Source organism: Electrophorus electricus, chromosome 18, assembly GCF_013358815.1.
Source record: "Electrophorus electricus isolate fEleEle1 chromosome 18, fEleEle1.pri, whole genome shotgun sequence".
Lineage (NCBI taxonomy): Eukaryota > Metazoa > Chordata > Actinopteri > Gymnotiformes > Gymnotidae > Electrophorus > Electrophorus electricus.
The window spans coordinates 5,449,411-5,469,633 of NC_049552.1; the positions used below are offsets into that span (position 1 = coordinate 5,449,411).

A 20,223-nucleotide genomic window follows, 5' to 3' on the forward strand; every position below is an offset into this window, starting at 1 on the left:
ATTATCTTGTAAGTTATTGTGTTTATCTCATTTGAGGCATGTTAGCAGCACAGAGGAAAGTCTGACAGTAAATACCAGCATATACACTGTATAATTATACATTGTATGAATGCATTATTAAGTGTAAGTGTAGATTCCATTTAACCTTTTTATTCAATGACTCACACATCAACAATATTAAATATAAAATGTGATTTTATGACCTACAGGACAAGAATTCTTGAAACAAGAACATAACTGTTGGTCAAAGCATCAGAAATAATGCAAACAAAACAAGTGTTGTCCAGAACTCTGATAAACCTATTGTTGCAATTACACTAACTTCTGTTATACTGAGCCAATAACACTGTAATACCTATTGCATTTAATATTTTTGATTACATTACTATTTTACTGAGATTACAGAAACATTACCACTTACAGGTGACTGAATAAAGGTATATATTATTTTCAGTTCTGAAGGCTGCAGATTTGCTGGGATTATTGCCACATGCAAATCGCACTGTAGGTTGTACAGTAGAGTTCACTGGGCGGAGCTAAAGACTTCATGAAACACAACAGCGCAAAAAAAAAAAAAAAAGCGCTCAAAGAAGTAGCGGAGGGCAGGAATTCAAACGATGCAGATGTCTCGTCAGTGAGTTAATGCACCTTAGAATCTAGTCCAATGGATGTGAACGCAAGAAAAGAAAATCCCACTGTTCCCGGTTCTTAAGTGGACGCAGTGGACAAGTTAAAAAAAAAAGTCAACGATGTCTGTAGTCAGCACCGACTTCAGTTAGTCACCATGAATCCTGTCGCTTTGAACGAGGCGTGTATGAACTATGCACCGGAGCTAAGACGGTGATCTAATCGCAGCTTTAAGCTGTCCTGCTCACGAAAGGTTTTGCGCATAGCAGGGCACCTTCAAGAAACACGCATGTGAGAATCGTTTTCTTCGGACGGTTTCTGGAATTATATTACCATGGAGAGCCACACGGACGTTTTACTAGTCGCTGCAAATGTCGGATCATTATTTGACAACGTAAGTAACCTAACAAAATGAATGAATGCATATGCGAACGGTCGTACTGTTAGTAATGCATCATTAATGCATCGGCTCTATAGATTTAGCTCAGTAGAAGCATGGCTTTATCGTTTCGTATAGTATCTGACACAAGTAAAATTGCATGTGTTTAAGATGACTAACGTTTAGGGCAACCTGTAATTAAGGCAATGAAACGACATCTTGGAAACCCAATTGCAAAAAAAAGAAGAAAATTGTCTTGAATGTCCGCCAAATCTAAAATATATTATTTCTTACTGGAGTATATCGCTCTCCGTAATAAATATCAGCCATTGCAAAGCTGCTTATGCTGAAATGCAACATGTTACATAGTAGCCGTTTCTTTAGCGCTCAGCGTCAAGAAGTAACACGTTTGCGACATCCCAGTGACATAACAAACTCGCTTTTTTGTGTTGTTCTTGCGCTGCTGGACGGGTTATTTCAGTCAGCCTGCTCTAGCAGCGAACACGGGCCAGACTTGTGCAAGGCTCCCTTCGCTCCACTGGGCCTCTTCTGCACGCCGAGTCCCCAGGCTAAAGTAGCGTCCTCTCCCTTCCCAAACCAGCTGCCGTGAGCTTGCTGTGAGTTGAGCACGTCGGGTTTCACACCCGAAGCGCCCTATCACCCTTGAGCAACCGGCGTGTGTGTGTATTCAAATAAAACAGGAAATCGGCGGACAGTTGCGAAACATTTAAAGGCTATACCGCGAACTCCCGAATTTGATTTTTAAAAAGACTTTTACTACAGAGAAAAAAGCGATATTGACAAACGCTGGCGTGGTGGTTTATGAGAGCTCTTTTGTGGTTAAACAACGAGCTTATCTGAATGTTGATTAGGTCAGTAAGAGAGCTCCCCTCAGATGTTTTGAATCCCTATGAGGGAAAAAAAAAAGAATAATTCATGCGCTGGTCTACGGGATAATGTAAACCTTTGACATGGTTTAGTCCTGCACGCTGGTCTGAAGTTACAAAGAGACATAAAACAAAATACCTTATGGTGAGCTTGGCGTTGGTTCTACATCAAGCAACAGGCGGACACCTTTCACTCCCAGTCACATTGCCGATTGTGATTCAGAGCTGCTGACAGTAGGCTGGTAAAGAATCCTCTGACAGCCCTCAGTCTCTTATCTTGAGTCCTGATATCTCTTGTGGTGAAGAAAAAAAAATGGTTTATGGTGTGGTGTGACTGTTGCATCTGTTATTTGGTTCTCCCACCCCAAATGTCTGAAGTACCAAGAGCTTTGAAGGGCTTGCTTCATACTGTAAATGGTGTTACACAGAGGGAAAAATGTAACATAGGCCTGCAGGAGTTTTTTTTGTCTCTCGGTATTACGTTTTTTAAGGACAGAATGAACCAATAGACTGCTTTTTAAGGACAGAATGAACCAATAGACTGCTTTTTAAGGAGAGAATGAACCCACAAACTGCTTTTTAAAGACAGAATGAACCCACAAACTGCTTTTTAAAGACAGAGTGAACCAAATGGACTGCTTTTTAAAGACAGAATATCATGGTAGAATGCTCCTACATGCAGTGATCTGGCTCTGTTGGACTTCATTCAGTTTGGTCCATTCACCTGTCCGTCCATCACTAAGTCTAGTTCCTGCTGGTCAGCCTTTCCTCTGTCCTTGCCAGTTAGGAATGGTCAGGATGCCCTAAGGCACTCGTTGCCTGGTGGCCATCCGCCACATAGCAGCAGCAAACCAAAATAACACCCCCGCTTCCCCCAAATAAAAAGAAAACCAATGGCCCAATCAAACTTGCCAGATTTGAGGCTTTGTGTGCCTCACCTAAGGAACTCTCTGAATTCCCTTTACCAGTGTTGCACTCTGAGAGAAGACGCTTCAATGATAGGCAGCGAAAGTTGCTTTGTGGTTGTTTCAGCGGTGCTTAATGCAAGGCCTGCCCACGCAGCAGGTCATTATGCTCATGTTCAGTGCTAATTCCTACCCATGCAAATAGCCTATGCAAAGGCTAATATGGTAGGTCCTGTCGACACTGCCCCAGGTATTTTCACGTTAACCAAGGACTATTTTTCCCTACCCAAATATAAATTGTGATAAGAGGAACTTCAATGATTAACACTAGCATATAGTAGATATTCGATATGCTGTTCATACTGCTAAATACTGCATACTGCACTAGTATGTATATTGAATACTACTTCCCATAGTAGCATGCAGTAGGTCTGCGTAATTCATTATGGCATTTAGCAGTATTATACTGTAAAGTCATGTGACGTCTTAGTATGAGATACTTGTCAGAGGATAACTTTCTAAAAAATGACAATTTCTATAAAAATTACAATTTCATACAAAATCTACAGACCTCACCTGCTGTTTAGTTAGCCGTTGTTACCCTGAAGAGTTTTACTTGAATAACTCTTGTCTTATTAGCTGCTGGTTAGCCACAGCATTTTGCTTGTTTTAAACTGTGATGACTGTTGCAGTAGCAATCATTCTCGCTAGAATATTTTTAACTTAAAAACAGGAATTAGATGAAAATGTATCTATATTCTATTCACATTTATATTTGGAGCTCGCAGTTCTGTTACAAATATAAGTAACAGGTTAAATGAAATGCTTTCAAGTTTTTGAAGTTCTTTCTGTAATCACATAGATTGAAATTATAGTTATAACTAGATTTGATACATTTCAGTTCAATTAGTTTTGGATTCAAAATCTTTTTACTGATATAACCATGGTGAAATTAAACTGCCTGCAAACTGAGATGGGGCACCTTTTTCAGGAAAGAAGCACGCAGTTTAACAAGGATGATTGCTTTGTAAAATTGTGTGCAGCCCCTTATCTTGTGAACCTGCCATGTTCTCAAAGTTGTTACAATGGATTGGGATATGACATTCAGATTGATTATGAGATGCTGTCTGCTGGTGCCCAGTAATGAGCTAACACGCATAACCTAGTGTCCAAATCGTTCACTACCGTGACAGATTAGTTTCCATATAAAAGTGTTCTAAATAATGATCCAGATTTTTATACATAGGAGATAATCTACTGGGTACAGTTTCAGACACGGTTTAAGTCATCTCAGAAGAGTGTGTGTGTGTGTGTGTGTGTGTGTGTGTGTGTGTGTGTAATGGATATCGGGTTGTAAAAATGTAAATTAAGAATATCTTTGATTCAGCGTCTGTGCTAAAACATAAGAGGTGAAAGTAGAACTCTTACAGTACAAAAGTAGAATGTTTAAACATAGAACAGAAACCAAAATCACAAGACAGTAAAATCAGTTAGCATGCGAGAGGAAAATACTGTAGCTTTCTTTCAGCATTTGCAACGCTTGGTTAGAAGGGAGTGGAAACTTTCTGAACTGAGCGTTGTATTGTCATACATTTTTCATATTTCACTGACTGTCTGCAATGAAAATTAAATTAACATTATTGGATCAATATTAATAGCCATAATAAATGCTAGCTTCCTAAATACCATCTCTCAGACCAATGGATCAGAGATAGTATTGATGGGTGCATTACAAAGCACAGTTTATGTCATTATGAATGTTCGTGTTTGTTTGCACACATGTTCAGAACCTGCCTTCCACTCTTAAGACTGCAGAGCGTATTCTAGCGTTGACTGCTACGTGAGATGTGACATGGATGAGACTTGAAATCCAAAGATAGTGTCTGGTAAACATTCGACAAAGCCCAGGTTACCGGGACGCTTTCTCTCGCCATGTATTTTGAATGGCTTCTCCCTTTGCTGTGTGATTGTGTACTCATCTGTTAGCCATGCTCTTTGGTACACGTTTCTATACACTGCAAATTATTGCTGATCTTTGCTCAGACTTTATTTACTGACAGCTTGTTAAGTTATTAATGAATGGAGCATTCATTTGAATGGAACACCCCACTGACTTTGATATAACAGGATGATGCACTGCATTTGTGCCCTTGGCTAATGCGCTCAGCTGCCTTAATGTCATGTTAAGCGTGTCTGTTACTTTAATAGTTCATATCTTGTTTGTTAAAGCTGCTGCTATTGATTTGATGTTCTTGCGACCGTCTGCATGAATTAGCTGCCCCCCTTCCTGTCTCACATCCCCCATCAAATATTTTCTCCACAACCCCTCTCTGCAAGGACTGGTTTCCTGTTTGGTTAATATCTCATGCTGAGAGATTCATCCTCCGATTACAGAGCGAAGTGCAAACATTTAGTACACTTTTTTCCTCAGTGCAATTTTTTAAGTAACAATTATCAGAATGTAAAAACAGTTTAAATACAGTGCTCAAAAAACCGCTTGTTAAAGACCAAACTACAATCAATAACATCAGTAATACTACTTCTGCTACTAATCATAATAAAAGCATCAGACATTGCATTGCACTTAGACCTTTTTTGTCTGTTCTGTTCTAAAACTAGGTGCCTTAAGCTGATGAGGTAAATGTTTTGCTGTCTGCCTAGTTTTCCAATACTATTTTCCACACTCCCTTCCTCATGAAAACATTTCCCAAGTGAAGGAGAGGGTATTCCGATGGTGATACAGCCCTTCAGTTGACTGTCGATTAAAAGTTAACCGGAGACGATCACGCCTCATACTAACGTACCAATCAATTCCTGCATTATTTCCTTGAATGGAACCAGGCGTCTGATGGACTTGAATTCTCTTCTCCCTAGGTTGGTGAAATCCAGAGCGATTGGCTTCGGGAATTCTTTGCGGTGAGTCTGGCAGCAGTCAAGCGTTCACATATCGGTTTTTATGCTTTGTTTTCGTTTCATTTTCTTTGTCCTGACATGTATGACTAGCAAGACGTTCAGTCATAGCCAGCCAGGTGTACCACCGAACGTCCAAGCACACAGACACACGGGCCGTTGAATTCTTTTCATGTTGTTGCTGTTTCAAATGCCATAGCTTCCCTTGTTTGTCTGGCAGACCGTCCACAGGTACAAGCCTTGCTTCATGGCCTTGCATTTCCAGGAGGTGGGCGGGAAGGACTACATGGTCAACATGGCACATGCAGAGAGCTTCTTTGGGTAGGCTTTGCCCTGTGCTTTTGGGAACTGGCTATGATCAAGCCTACTAGATTACAGTCACTCCAGATAACTGTAGTGCTTTAGTGAGGAGGTTTGTCCTATATGCGCATTATTTAGCCAAAGAGTGGGATCAAAGCCAGACACTTCTTTCGTTCCTAGGCAACCTGCGGTTACGGGTTCAAGGGTGATTTTGGTTGCGGATGTGTTCGGCTGCAGTCAAACTCATGACTGCTAGACTAGCTGGGGTCTCTTGCAGCCAAGCTGCCGTTCAGAGACCATTTTTTGGGACATTTTACCAGGCTGATAAATTATGTGTATCCCCTTCACACACACACACACACACACACACACACACACACACACACACACACACACACTGACCTTTTCCACTGCAGGACAATCGAGACCAGCTCAGAAATGAAGGACTTTGACAGAGTGTCTATCTATGTAGACAGCCATTTCAAGGCAGAAGACAACTTCACGGTGAGCGTGCCCTTTGACCATATTAGTTATCAGCTGTATCAGCACCAGTTTATATCTCCATTCAGTTGCAGGTTGTTACCACAAGGTGGCGCACAAATTCTGAAAACAGTTGAGGGTTTTCTGTGAGTGAGCCATGCACGTCTTACATTTTTAGCCATGTTGGCCTGTTTTTAGCACTTTAGTGCTTCAAAACCAATACTGTGTAATGCAGTCAGGTGCTACTGACCTCTGTGTGCAACAGTATTAGGTTTGCATCTTGTTTTAGCTGCAAGGTTTGTTTTAACTGCAAGATGGTTTTTTTTCATTCGTATTGTTGGTTTTGGTGGTGTTTTTTGTGCCAGTCTGGGTTAACAGCTCCTAAAAACACAGACGTGTAGGACAGTTTGTGCCAGTGGTGGCGTTGCAGTGGCTGGGTGAACATCAATGTGGCAACAAAAAAAATACCTCTGTCTGAGCCATCTAGTGGGAATCTTAGTAGATGAATTCCTGCTTTATGGACGAGAGTCAAGTCAAATTTCATTATACACCAAAATGGTGACATTAAAGACTTCTTAAATTTTAAATCTTAAAGTTTAGCTCCAGTTGTAGATAAGTTTAGTTCACTTCTCTTCTGTGTGTGGTGGATGCAAGTGTACGTGTGCGTGCGTTCTTGTGTGTGTGTGTGTGTGTGTGTGTGTGTGTGTGTCTGTGTGTGTGTTTGGGTCTGTCTTCTCATCCAGACATCTAAACTGAAGGCAACTGTTATTCATGAACTGGACATTCTTCCCTGTGCCCACCAGAGGGAGTAGGGTTCAGTGTGAGGCTTCCTGTGTTTGCGCTCATTAGCTCATTTGAGATCATCAGTAACTGTCAGTCTGACCACAGCTCATTTCCTGTATGGCCTTTTTTGAGCTTGCTTTCTTTGTCAATGGGAAAACAAACTGAAAAAAACAGAACTGGTCATGGACGTGGCCAGAACATGGAGCGGCTCTTCACGCTTAGTTTACCGTTTCTCATAGGAGAGTTGTAGGAGTCAGATGCTCTTTCACTTGTTCTGTGTTTAAGGTAAACTGACGTATGAGTCTTACATGGCAACAGTCCTGACAACTAGTACAAACACAGAATGTTTCTCAAGATTAGAGTGTATAAGAACCATTTTGTAGAACTGGTGAAGCACTTTCAGTGAGAGACAAAAAAACACTAATATTCGAGAGAGTGACAAGGTATTAACCTTAAGCCCACCCAGGTGAGGAGTGATAGACCTTTTGCGTGATATGAGTGTGTGCATGTGTACGTGTGTGTGTGTATGTGTGTTGGTGCATTTGTTAGACTCCCTGATGGAGTGGGTTAATGTGCGGGAGGGACCAGGCAGTGGGCCGAGTCAATACGTTTAAGTCCAGATTAAAACTATTGATCAGGACTGTCAGTCTGGACATGATAAATAAACAGTGGGGGGGGGGGGGTGTAAGTGAGGATCGTACGGTGTTAATGTTAAACAGCTGTGGCTGTGTTACCAACCGCTTACCCTCCCACACACACACACACACACATTTTCTATTACTGTTTTGTATAATATATTTATTATATTATTTACTCTAATAACTACTACAACCATAAAAAATGTAATACATAAATGCATGTAAACTTGTGATGATCATCTGAAAGAGATTTTGGTCCCTAAAAGTACAGCAGTTCAAATATAAGTGCACACACACACACACAACAAAGAGTCTTGTGCACACTCTCAGCTTCAACACCTATCTTCATCAATCAGGTCAGTGCAGCGTTTAATAAAAATTTATTGACTTACAAGTGATTTTTTTTATCAAAACACCATTTGTACTGGTGGACTCTCTTTGCATACACACACACACACACACACACACACACAAACAGACACACACACACACACACTACTGCCCAGCAAAGCGATGATCTACAACCTCTAGAAAACTGATAACAAATCAATACAGATGGCATGAGAGAAATGAGAATGCAGAGATGTGTGGAATGGGGATACAGCTTGCTTAGGAGTGTGTGTGTGTGTGTGTGGGTGTGTGGGTGGGTGGGTGTGTGTGTGTGTATGACAAAGGGTTGTTTTAGGGAGTAGAGACAGAGCCTTTTTCTTTCCATCACCTCTAAAGGATCGAAGTCTTAGATAGCATTTTCTGATTTACACATCACCTTTAGTGGTTCAGCATAACGTATCATGATGCCATTTTTAGGTCATATCACACTTCACGAGTTATCCATGCAATTCCCTGACCTCCAGTAAACGCGACAGTTTAGCAGGAAAATAATGGTGCATTTTTATTTGGATTATTATAATTCCACTTGTAGCTAGAAGACAGCTAGAGTTTTTATTTGGATTATTTGGGTAACTGTGCACACGGTACAACCTAAACATCGCATCACAGTATATTTCCACCATAAACATTACAGTACATATAAATTGCGCTGGAAGTAAATGCGTGTGATCATTAATGATGCACTTGACATTTATTAACAGGGAATCGTGGCACGGTCATCCTCTTGGAACGTGATTTCTCTCGTTAGCATACACCTAACTGAGATCTGTTCCTAAATAGTTTCCGCTGTTTATTTTAAGCGTTGTTCTGCCTTTTATCAGACGCCACTTACAGCTTCGACTTCCCCTGTAAAGATGTCTCTGTTGTCATAATGCTCTGGGTGAGGCATGTTGTCTTGGCAGAAGGAAACGTCGCTAATGGAATCTGTGATCACCGGGCTCCTGGCTCCCGGTTCACTCCCTGCAGTAATGTCCAGCGTCAAGGCCGGGTCTTGAAAGCACTGTCATATTAAACTAGCATTGCTTTACGCGCAAGATTTCTTTCTTTCTCAGGGGAACGTTCCGTCACAGTCCGAGATGCTAGCTGCAGGCCCGTAAGCGATCGGGGGTGGGGGGTGCGAGTGTGTTTAAGCGCTTGTCAAGTGTTGGCGCCGCAGTGTGAAGTGGCCCAGAACGGCAGGCGATTTTTCTTGGGCCCACGCTGGGCTGCCGGCGGCCTCCCGTGTTTAATCACTGTGTGATTGTTTTAATTTTCTGTCTGTATTGATCTTGCCGGGTCGTGTTAAAAGCAACTGCCTCTCTGTCCAAGGGTGTGTGTGTGTGTGTGTGTGTGTGTGTATTAAAAGCAGTTGTTACGGTGTATGGGTGTTTTAGGTTCTCTTTGTTGATATATTTTTCTTGTACATGAATTTTCATTAATAAATACATGTTTTCAAAGACATCATGGTTAAACTCTACGAGATTATTTGTGTGTAATATACTACCCTAAAAGCTCACTATACCTTGTTATATTCAGGACATTTGTGTTTTAAATATTTCAGAACGTTATGTGCTCTGTAACATCTTCCCACAACTAGTTTTTTTCTCAGAGAGTGCAAGTAAAGTTTTGCCCTGTGTATTGAATGCCAATCGCTATAACAACGTGAAGACATTACTGACCCACATCAAAACCAATCTGAATATTGCAAGGGGCTTTATTGTGTCGCACTTGCATGCTAATGTAATCTTCCTTTCTCAATGGCTCTCTGCAGGCTCTGGGCAGTATGTACTTCATCCACAAGTCCCTGAAGAACATACAGCAATACGACTTCTGTGGTAAGAAGTCACTGAACTATTGTATGACTTCACTGAACCGAAGGCATCTTCCGTTCTTCCCATCACGTGGACAAACACGGCTACGATGTCCTCGTGAGCTCTGTCAACACGAGGTTACTGTTCTAAACTGCTTAGCCGAGAGACACGCGGCAGCGCGTGGGTAAACCAGACGGCGTCGGGCGTCCGTTCATGACGTTTGGTTTGCAAACATTTGATAGAAACTGTCGAACACTGACAAAGCATTTTTATATCTTTCGAGTCTTTATCTTTTAGCTAATAATGGCCAACACAAAAGACTTCAGGGTGTCGGAGTTTTTTTTTTAAATCAGTAATAACATGTTGCATTGTCGTTATTAGACAATGCAACCTATCAAGCGATTACCAGAAAGAGGGAAGGGGTCAAACCTATTTGCCTTTGCATTTATAATTTTACTCGCTCAAACAACCTATGTAATTTAATGTTAATGAACCTCATCTGGACGTTATGATGATGAGTGTATTTATAACCTGCTTGTCTATAAGTAAATGCACGCGTATGGGACTTGCTCAGTAGCTTAGACTACAGCTTCTCTCTTCTGCATCGGTTTAAATGCACGGCCATCCCTGGTCTACTATCGTTAAGATATTATTTATGTTATAGCATCTTACTCTGAGCCACACACCTAAAAGCACTTAGATTTAGATTAAAATTCGGCTTTCATTTTGTCAGCCTCTCTGGAGGTCCAAAGGAGAAGTCGCGTTTTCTGTGTGCACATTCTAGTCACGCAGTCTCATGAATAAGCTTTTAAAAAGCAGCCTAATAGAAGAGCCATATAGATAGGGGTGCTGACGAATTTGGTTCCCCATCAAATTTGTGTGTCCTATGGATCCTGCACATGCTTTGGGGAGAAAGAGAGCGGCTAACATTAGCATATTGATTTTGTGTTTGCATGTGTCACTTTCTCTCTTTTTGTCTCTCTCTCGCTCTCGCTCTCTCTCTCTCTCTCTCTCTCTCTCTCTCTCTCTCTCGCACACACAGACACACACACACACACACACACTTGTTTATCCTCTCTTCTCTATCTTTGTCTCATAGCAAAGGAGTTTAAATCTGTCTTAGGGCGGAATAAGTACATGGGCTCCCTGGAAGGAGTCACCACCGTGGAGAAAGAAAAATTCCCCAAGAATTTTTGGCCTGATGTGAGTGTGTCAGAAATTCTCTTTAGAGAGTCACACGGTGATAATTTCATCCAAATGTGAAATATAATCATACCACGCTGTACTGCGATTATGATGTGATTGCAAAATGCTGATTTCCTGCTGTTGTTTGGCTAAACATATCAATAGTTATTTACTGGTTAGTCTAAAAAAATTACTAATCTTCTTTCCAAACTAGGAAGTAAGTGATCTAGTTGTGAGTAAAGTGAATAGTAGTTAAAAATGTTTAGCCTCAGATGAAGTAGTGAAAAATAGGTCAAATACGTTTGAAAATACTATTTTTACATTACATATCTTTTATGTCTTTTATTTGTTTATTTAATACCCTTTAGATCAAGTGGTCACGAAAAGGCTACATGAGGACACGGTGGATTATTCACAACCAGTATGTCAACATGAAACACACAAACACGCACACATACCGCAATCTCCCAACATACGCATGCACACAGAGCCCTGTAGTTTTTGCATGTCTTCGACGCTTCAATATGCATATGCATGAAGAGTGCACATGTGTACGCATCCGGAGCATAACCCCTGTTCCTCGTGCCTCAAACCCCCCCGCTCCCATGAAGGAGAGGTGAGTCAGGGCACGGGCCAATCAGATGTGCATTAATATGGCGGGTGTGGCAGCAGGTGCAGAGAACGTGAATGGTCGTCTGCTGGTCTGTGTAGCTGAGAAACCAACCGTGTGTGTTTGGGACGTTACCTGGGCTGCACTCTCCCTAATGACTTAAAACAGTGACAGCGCCGAGATAGAGACTTAACGTACACAACCCCCCCCCATCACCACCACACACACACACACACACACACACACACACGCACACACATAGACAAACAGACACGCGCACACGGGGGCGTATGTGCAAACATCCATGCACCAACACACTGCAGTATAAGTACACCCATGCAATGAACATGATGCCTCATGTTATTTTTTATTACACATGTTTAGTTAGAAGACAATCTGGAAAGGCCATTCTAAAGTGTGGTGTGCTGTGGAAAACATCTTTTCCTGATTGATTTGTGTGTGTGGTTGTGTGTAGGGGCCTGGACCTGGTGAATGTGCACCTCTTTCACGATGCTTCCAACCTCATAGCTTGCAACTCCAGTCCGTCTGTCTACTCCACGTACCGGCAGAGAGCGCTTCGCTATGTCATTAACAGGTGAGCCATTAGCCCAGCGAGACGTCCGCGAGAGTGTGCTCCTCACACAGGAACCCCTTTACACAAACAGAGTTCTAGAAAAAATGTTATAGCCCTACTATTTTTGTCTTAGACACCAGGCACACTAATCTTAGAAAGAACTGAGTTTAAGAACCACAGACCTGACGAAATGAGTCCTGCGTGCTTCCGTCTGTGGTTACTGATTGGGTTCAGGTTCTTGAAACATTGGGTGTTTCCCCTTGACTTATTGGGTCTTTGTTCTGTTGCAGGGTGTCAGACAGCTGCTATAGCACTCTGCCTTTCTTCCTGTTTGGAGATTTTAACTTTCGCCTCGACACACTAAGCCTTGTACAGGTGTGCTACACGCATTCTCACACACACACAAAGGAAAGAAATCATTGTAGTTATCTGGGAATACATAGTGGCAAACTCAATTTAAGATTTTCACCTTTCTCTTTGTGTGTGTGTTCAGAACCTGTCCACATCTGCTGAAGTGCAGACAGTGAAGGACAGCAGTAATGAGGTGGAGAAAATCATCTATGAGAAGAAAGACAACGACCACAAGGTGGGCCTGTAAATTAATGCTGTACCCAGATCAGTTTTCTGGTCTAAAAATGTGAGCTCACAAGCAGCAGTTAATGGAGGCTGATCTAATTTTGGCAAGTTAGAAAATAAAATTAATATTAGGAAAATGTGGAAATGTTGTTATGTCTTGCATTTGTATTTTTCGGTTATTTCAATTATTGAGTAAATAACAATTTACTGCCTTAAATCAGAATGTTTATATCTAATATTTTGGTTGTAGAGATTATTTCATTATCCTGTTATGTATTCTAACTACCCAAAAGGCTATCTCAGGTTTTCATGAATGTCCCAAGTTTTCTCCGAGAAAGAGAAGACAGTAAGAAAACAGCCTGCGTGGTTGTCAATATTTAATAAGCCGTCTTAACCCATGCGCATACATGCAGGCAGCCACCATTGTACCTGAGGGACATTAGCAGCATCAAGCACTAGGCGAGTGAGAATGTGCCATCTCTGCTGTTTGCACGCTGCTCCACCATTCATTTCTTGTCGCTGTGTTCTCCCAAACACAACCAGTACTCTGTCCAGCCAGATTTATGGCCGGGGAGAAGATATTGACTTTTTGCCAGTGGAGAAAATGCGTGGCTGCATTAAGATTACTCTTGCTGAGGTGCAATTTATTGTACGTGCCAGCCCAGGTGGACTGACTCTCAGCTTGTTCTTTAAATGCCCTACATTAACCTCTGTCTTCTCTCTCCCTCCCTCCCACCAGCAGGTCCTTCTCCACATAGAGACTAAGCTATTTGCCTACCTCCACGAGGCAGACTTCAGAGAGAACAACGGGAGAGAGGTAAGCATTCCTCGCTCCGTCCGTCCGGGCGGAAGGGTGTCCGGCTGTAGCCGGCCCCCTTCCGCTTGCGCTCGTCCAATGTGTTTAAGCATCGCTGCGCAGTCCAGAGCGCTGTGAACGAACCAGCGAAGCAACGTGCGCTTAAACTCTCCTGCCTAAACTCCCTGCAGACCTGCCACATGACACTGCCAGCATTAGATATTCCCATCTCTCCATCCACAGCTCCTAAAGTACGACAAGGAGGTAGCAGCGTTCCACGACGTCATCACAGAAGAGGAGATCCTGTTCCCCCCCAGGTGAGCAGACACTTTCGAAAATCCGCAAAAAGAACTCCCAATAACTGCTACCGTTAAGCGTTCCCAAGAGGCATTCCCAATGAGAGCTTGATGCATACGTCCGTGACATGGTCTTGTCTTGCTGCAGTTACCCCTACAGTGAAGACTACACTAAACCCACTCAGTACATGAACACACGCTGCCCATCCTGGTGCGACCGCATCCTCATGTCCCACAGTGCGCGGGACCTCATCCAGACGGCAAGTGTCTTCCTCTGACGTCTCCGTCAGTCGCGGCTAGCGCAGTAATAAACGTAATAGAGGCGGAGAAGCGCCGAGCGCAGGGCAGTGTATTCCACTGGCTTTTGCTGGTAGTTAGCTTCCCTAAGCTCAAATGAACAATTGTTTGGTTTACTTTCTGTGATGTTTGCTGTCTTTTTTATTATTTGTTGGCCATTCGCAGAAAGAAGATGGAGATAGAAATGTTGTCTATAACACGCTGGGCCCGAATGTCTGTATGGGAGACCACAAGGTAATCAAATATGAAAAACATTAATTAACATCAGTGTCTTTATATAATATCTGCACTCCACAGGATAGGAAACCTACATCTAACCATGAAAGTATTTAAAAGTTTCCTCAAGCCAGACACTTTTCTTTGTCGTTCCAGCCTGTGTTCGTGTATTTTGCACTGAAGGCCATTGCCCACTGACACAAAAAACAGACCCATTAGACGGTGAGCAGTTTCTTCTCATTTCATTCAAATCTTCTGTTCACAAGAAAGGGTCTGCTTACATTCTCACAATAATTGTGCCGTGGTCATCCTTTCATTGTGTGTGTGTATGTGTGTATATGTGTGTGTGTATGTGTGTGTATGTGTGTGTGTGTATGTGTGTGTATGGAACTATATCCCACCTCTCTTTATCTATGAAGTCCCCCAGTCCAGTGCTCGTCTATGAGCCAGAGAAGGGCTCGGGGCGGCTCCCATGTGTGTAATAAAACATATTTCCTCTCTCCAACACCCCTAAATTCATGTCTATTAGATCTTCTGCATTTTGCTATTTGCTGCGTTAACAGCACCTAACAAGGTGCCGTAAAGTTGGCAAGGTTCATTAATTACAGACAGCCGTAGCGTCCAGCCAGGGATATATCCTGGGTTCTTTTCCTCTATTGGCATTTTTATGGCCGTGTTTGTGTTTGGCTGCCGGTTTTATGTGTGTTCTATAGGTTGTGGCTCTCAGGGGACTAGACAGGCCTTCTGATATGGCTGCTATGTCAGAGTAAGAGAAGGACCTGAAGAGGTCGATCAGGTTTGAATAGAAAAGGCTAGCATGCGCAACTTAAAAATAATCTGAAGAATTCCTTCAATTATTCCCCTTTGGTGGGAGGTCTTTCTTATTCACTGTGAAACCATATAATCATGGATCATACATGAACATCATACAAATATACCTGTTGGGATTTCACAATAGCTTGCTTTGAGCTAGAGTAAAACATAGTGTCACTACTGACAAGAAAGATAAGATCTTAGCCTTAAAGGTATGGGTCCATTAGAAAGCACTGGAGCATATTTAAAACCAGAGGTTTCCTCATTCGGCTCTATGGTGATGTAAGGTCAGTTATTTATGTAGCCATTAATTGTCACTGATCTATGTATTGGCAACCACACATCATTTTCTCAGAGATTTGGTTCTGTGGGAATATCCTCTGATAACTGGATTTTCTGTGTCCAGCAGGTTTGCCTGTGTATGCTGGTAAAGAAGAGATTTTAGAGACTCTCCAAAGGACTGCTGTTTCTGTGACACAAGATCTCGCAGGCTGCGCGCGCACACACACACACACACACACACACACACACACACACACACACACACACACGCACGCACACACACACGCATACACACACACACACACACACACACGCATACACACACACACACACACACACACACGCATACACACAAGCGCACAGAAGTAGGGAATGTTTTTCCTTGGAGATATGCTTTTGCACGTTTTATTGTTTTATAGTTCTCAAGGCAGTCCAAAAACACCTTCCTCGTCCATTTCTCTGGCAGTCTTTTGAAACCTGCAGTATGTAGTTGCATGCTCGACCCATGCACATGCCGGACCCATGCACATGCCGGACCCATGCACATGCCGGACCCATGCACATGCCGGACCCATGCACATGCCGGACCCATGCACATGCTCCCTCTCTTCCACTACCACTGCATTTTCCTCAGGTCCTTTGGACCGCACACCAGCTGAAATGAGGACTCTGGACTCTGGTCTCTGGACTCTGGTCTCTGGATTGGTCTCTGGGCTCTGGTCTCTGAACTCTAGTCTCTGGTCATATTCAGAATGCAGCTGAATGTCCAGGAGCTCAGCAGACGTACTCAAAAGTGCAGTGTGGACCTTTCATCTGTTGTGATGCGCTCCCACTTCACATGTCACGAATATGCATATATATGTGTCTGTCTGTGTGTGTGTGTGTACATGTGCACACATGGACGTTTGTGTTTGTGTGTGTGTGTGTGTACTTGCACACAGGCCTGTTGGTGTTTTCTCAAGCCTCCTGGAGACCTGGCACCTGCCCTCACGGATTACATAGTTCTCAGTGTCTCAGCGGCGTCGTAACTCAGACATTTTTTGGATCAATAGAATTTGTGTGCAGTGACCACACGGGACGAACTGGAAAGCCACGCATGCTATGTGAAATATGGAAATCCCGCCCAGAGCAGGCCAGGCTGACGGGCCCTCAGACTTTTAATTAGAGCTTGAGCGTGGCAACGAATGCTAAAAACAACTGCCACACTTAGGGACTCACTTGCTGTTCAGATATCAGTGTGATATATGCACACACCCTGCATCTCCTGAGTGTCAAAAAAAATCAAAATCTTATCTTTTTGATGTGTCTTGGTTATGTATAAGATTGAGGACATAGTGAAAACAAACAACAAATTGCGGTTGCCATGATGAGCAACTGAAATGTCAGTTTAGCCACCGTCTTGGTTATTCTCTAGGATTTATTAGGTGAGGAATTACTTTTCTTAGAATTAAGCAACTTTTTTGACATAGAATGGAATCCTTTGTCAGCTGATTACTGAGTAATATTGCTTCTTAAATGTGTAGTTGCTCAGCCACCAAAATATAGACACCTATACAGAGACACCCACACACAGATGCTTATAACAGATGTTTAATACACAGTCTTCAATACCTCACTTCAGTATTTGACTTCACAGTACTTCAATACTTGTCAGTGGTCTGTTGGAAAAGCACGTTACGTTAGTGTCCCACAAATAATGCACACAAATGACGCTTACTATGTATTCCATTATGTTACTTTGCAATTACCCATTATAAAGTGTGATTTGTTTCAGTTTTATGCACTGGTTACCCTGTTACTGGGATCGCTGGGCTTTTAGGACTTGTAATTAAGACTACAATTGATAGCTTACATTTTTGTTGTTGTTGTTTTGTTTCATTTTACAGCTTGCTCAAAATTGCTCAGTCGCTTCATGGATCCTTAACCTCACAGGTTTAAGCAGTCCAGCTGTGGTGCTGTGTTCTCTACCCTCTCTGGCAGATGTTTCTTTATTTCAAAAGTAATTTGGCCCACTGGCCATCAATATTCATTAACTATCATTTAAGTGGGTGCAAAACGATTACACAGATATGACAAGGGAGTCATTAGTTCAACTTGACTAGAAGTTATTGATTTTATCCATGTAATTTGAATGACCCCCTCACCACCACCACCAGTAGCAGCAAATCCAGGGCTCCTCGAATTGGTTCGAAAATCAATGATTTAAGTGTGAGGGTTCAATTGCACGGCCCATTTGTCAATAATGGACTTTCTGGAGTTGATCCATGGTGTGATCAGTATAATACATGGCCCCCAAGGGCATCTCGACACTGTGAACTTCGATATGAGGCCATGATGTTGATCGGCCATTACTGATTTTACAAAGAGACATAAAACACTACAGTCTTACACAATGTAATTGATATGTGTACATAAGCATAAGGTCGTATAGCACTGCTTTGAGCTTTGAATCTCAGGTTTATGTAGCTGTTGACACTTGCACTTAGTAGGACGCTGTCTTGTTTTACACTGTTTCACCAGTACAAACTCATTTAGGAGTTGATGCTCAGTAGCAATTTCCTAAAGGCTGATGGTTGAATTTCATAGCAACCACTGTTCACGTTGTGGTTCTTGAGTGTGGCTTCTTTAAAGTAAGACGGCTAAGCTAGCAAATTCGACTTACATGGCTTTAGTCTAAAACAAACGAGGAATTGAATTTCAATCCCCTCAAGGTGAAATGGGTCCAATTCTATTTTATTTCATTTAGTTGTTTTTATTATTATTATTTGCTCAGGCAGAAGGAGCCCGGCAACGTGTGCGGATGGATGGCATTTAAGAGGCCATGAAAGAGAAAGACCAGTTAAATCCTGAGCTGTCAGAGCACAGGTCTTCACCATTAATGCATTTGAGAAGATAAATGGTGCAATAATGTGACAGGTTCAGGCTGTCTGTTGAGAGCCGGGCCAAGGAGAAGAATGGCCGATAGAGGGATGTGCTGTTTGGTGGAGGGAAACCACTCGTGAAGTTCTACTGGAGTAAAAGCGCCCAAAGATCTCACCTTGTTTCTACTCTAAAGTGCGCAACCAGAATCCAATTCCCTGTTGTATCGATGCCATGAGTACGCAGCAGGGTGTTGTTGGTAAGCTGATGTTAAACCACGTTCTTATCCCGACTCGGACAGTAAAGTTTCAGAAGGTGTACAGGGGTTACTGGGTCTCTCTCTCTAAGCTTCTACTCTTTTATTTTTTGCTTCATGGTCAGCACCTTTGATGGGACATTGCGGGTCTGAAATGTTTATTCTATAGTCCAGCAGCTAGCAGTGGTAACTAGCAAACGAATAGACAGAAATGAATGTTTTAGAATGGCATGTTAATAGAAACTTTTAATTAATTATTTAATGTATATATATTCAATGTATATATTCATCATACAATGTGTGGAAAGGCTTGCTTTCCTGTAAATAACACTTTTAGTAAGTTATCCATTTTTGCAAGGCAGCATAGTGCATATGTTGTGGACACAATATTGTATGTCAACAAATTTTAATTGAGCCTTTATTTTCACCGGTCAGTTGCTCTCATAAGTTTCAACACATGACATGCTGGCTGGCTAACATATAGCAGGGCACATTTAAATTTCACCCTCTCTTTATCTACAGTGTGAAGAAATGATAACGGACTACGTCAGAGATTATATAGTTGTGATAATAGAGTTGCAACTTTTGTATTCTCATGATGTTAAGTCTAACATTTACATTCATTATAAAGATTCATTATATATATATATATATATATATATATATATATATATATATATATATATATAAACTAAATAATCATCAACAAAAAACCAACAACCGTACTGTTCTGCTTTGCCTGTAAGACCAGGGTGTCAGTGTTTACAACTCTTCAACATTCTGTTCAACATTAACATGTACAGATGCTTTATAATGCTAGGCTGTGAATAATATGTTTACTTTTTGCCGCATTACTGCAACAGGTGTTGAAATGTGTCCAGATAGCTTTATGCTGGCTTATCAGTAAGAGGGTGTTACTGCGTTACTTAGATATAGTTTTTTATTGTTAGCAATATTGACATCCTTCCTGACATGGTAGAACACAAATATCTAAAAGACTCTTTGTACCCATTAGCATTTACTAACAAATGTTACAAATGTGTAAAAGAGTCATTTTTAAAGAATATTCAATTATCACATTATTAAGATTCAATTATCACATATTGAAAAAAGGGGTTGTATAAAATAATACAAGGCATACCTTAAGAATATCAAAACTCAGATTTATGTCACATTGAAGTTAAGAAGCATTAAAATCACTTTTGCACAATCCAGTTGATGTGTATTACAACTTCCACATTTTTGTGTAGCTTTTAAAGCTCTCGTGTCTTGTATTAAAAATATTCTTGAATTCGCAACACCTGCTTTCTCTCCGGCATTTCATGGAGGAAAAATCAAGACCAAGTCTCCACAGAACACAGGTGCTGGATCCCT

General features: G+C 41.8%; 1 protein-coding gene across 4 annotated transcripts; it reads left to right on the forward strand.

Annotated features, from left to right (window-relative positions):
• Nucleotides 1-522: 522 nt before the first annotated feature.
• inpp5l (inositol polyphosphate-5-phosphatase L) lies at nt 523-17,508 on the forward strand. Of its 4 annotated transcripts, none has more exons than XM_027025033.2 (16): nt 523-1,021; nt 5,673-5,714; nt 5,929-6,029; nt 6,425-6,512; nt 10,050-10,113; nt 11,189-11,292; nt 11,643-11,695; nt 12,360-12,479; nt 12,749-12,833; nt 12,952-13,044; nt 13,774-13,851; nt 14,074-14,147; nt 14,275-14,386; nt 14,589-14,657; nt 14,796-14,861; nt 16,676-17,508. In XM_027025033.2, the coding sequence occupies exons 1-15, from the start codon at nt 962-964 to the stop codon at nt 14,835-14,837; spliced, it is 1,185 nt and encodes a 394-aa protein (XP_026880834.1). In that variant the 5' UTR covers nt 523-961; the 3' UTR covers nt 14,838-14,861; nt 16,676-17,508. The 4 variants fall into 4 exon arrangements, with proteins under 4 accessions (XP_026880834.1, XP_026880833.1, XP_026880832.1 ...); XM_027025032.2 differs by lacking the exon at nt 16,676-17,508 and adding an exon at nt 15,859-16,013; XM_027025031.2 differs by lacking the exon at nt 16,676-17,508 and adding an exon at nt 15,862-16,013 and having other exon boundaries at nt 524-1,021.
• Nucleotides 17,509-20,223: the final 2,715 nt, after the last annotated feature.

Coding starts and splice junctions, on each gene's coding strand:
- inpp5l (XM_027025033.2), top strand. CDS start 962: ATGGAGAGCCACACGGACGTTTTACTAGTCGCTGCAAATGTCGGATCA. Junction 11,696..12,359: donor CGGTGGATTATTCACAACCA/GTATGTCAACAT, acceptor GGTTGTGTGTAG/GGGCCTGGACCTGGTGAATG. Junction 12,480..12,748: donor CTTCGCTATGTCATTAACAG/GTGAGCCATTAG, acceptor GTTCTGTTGCAG/GGTGTCAGACAGCTGCTATA.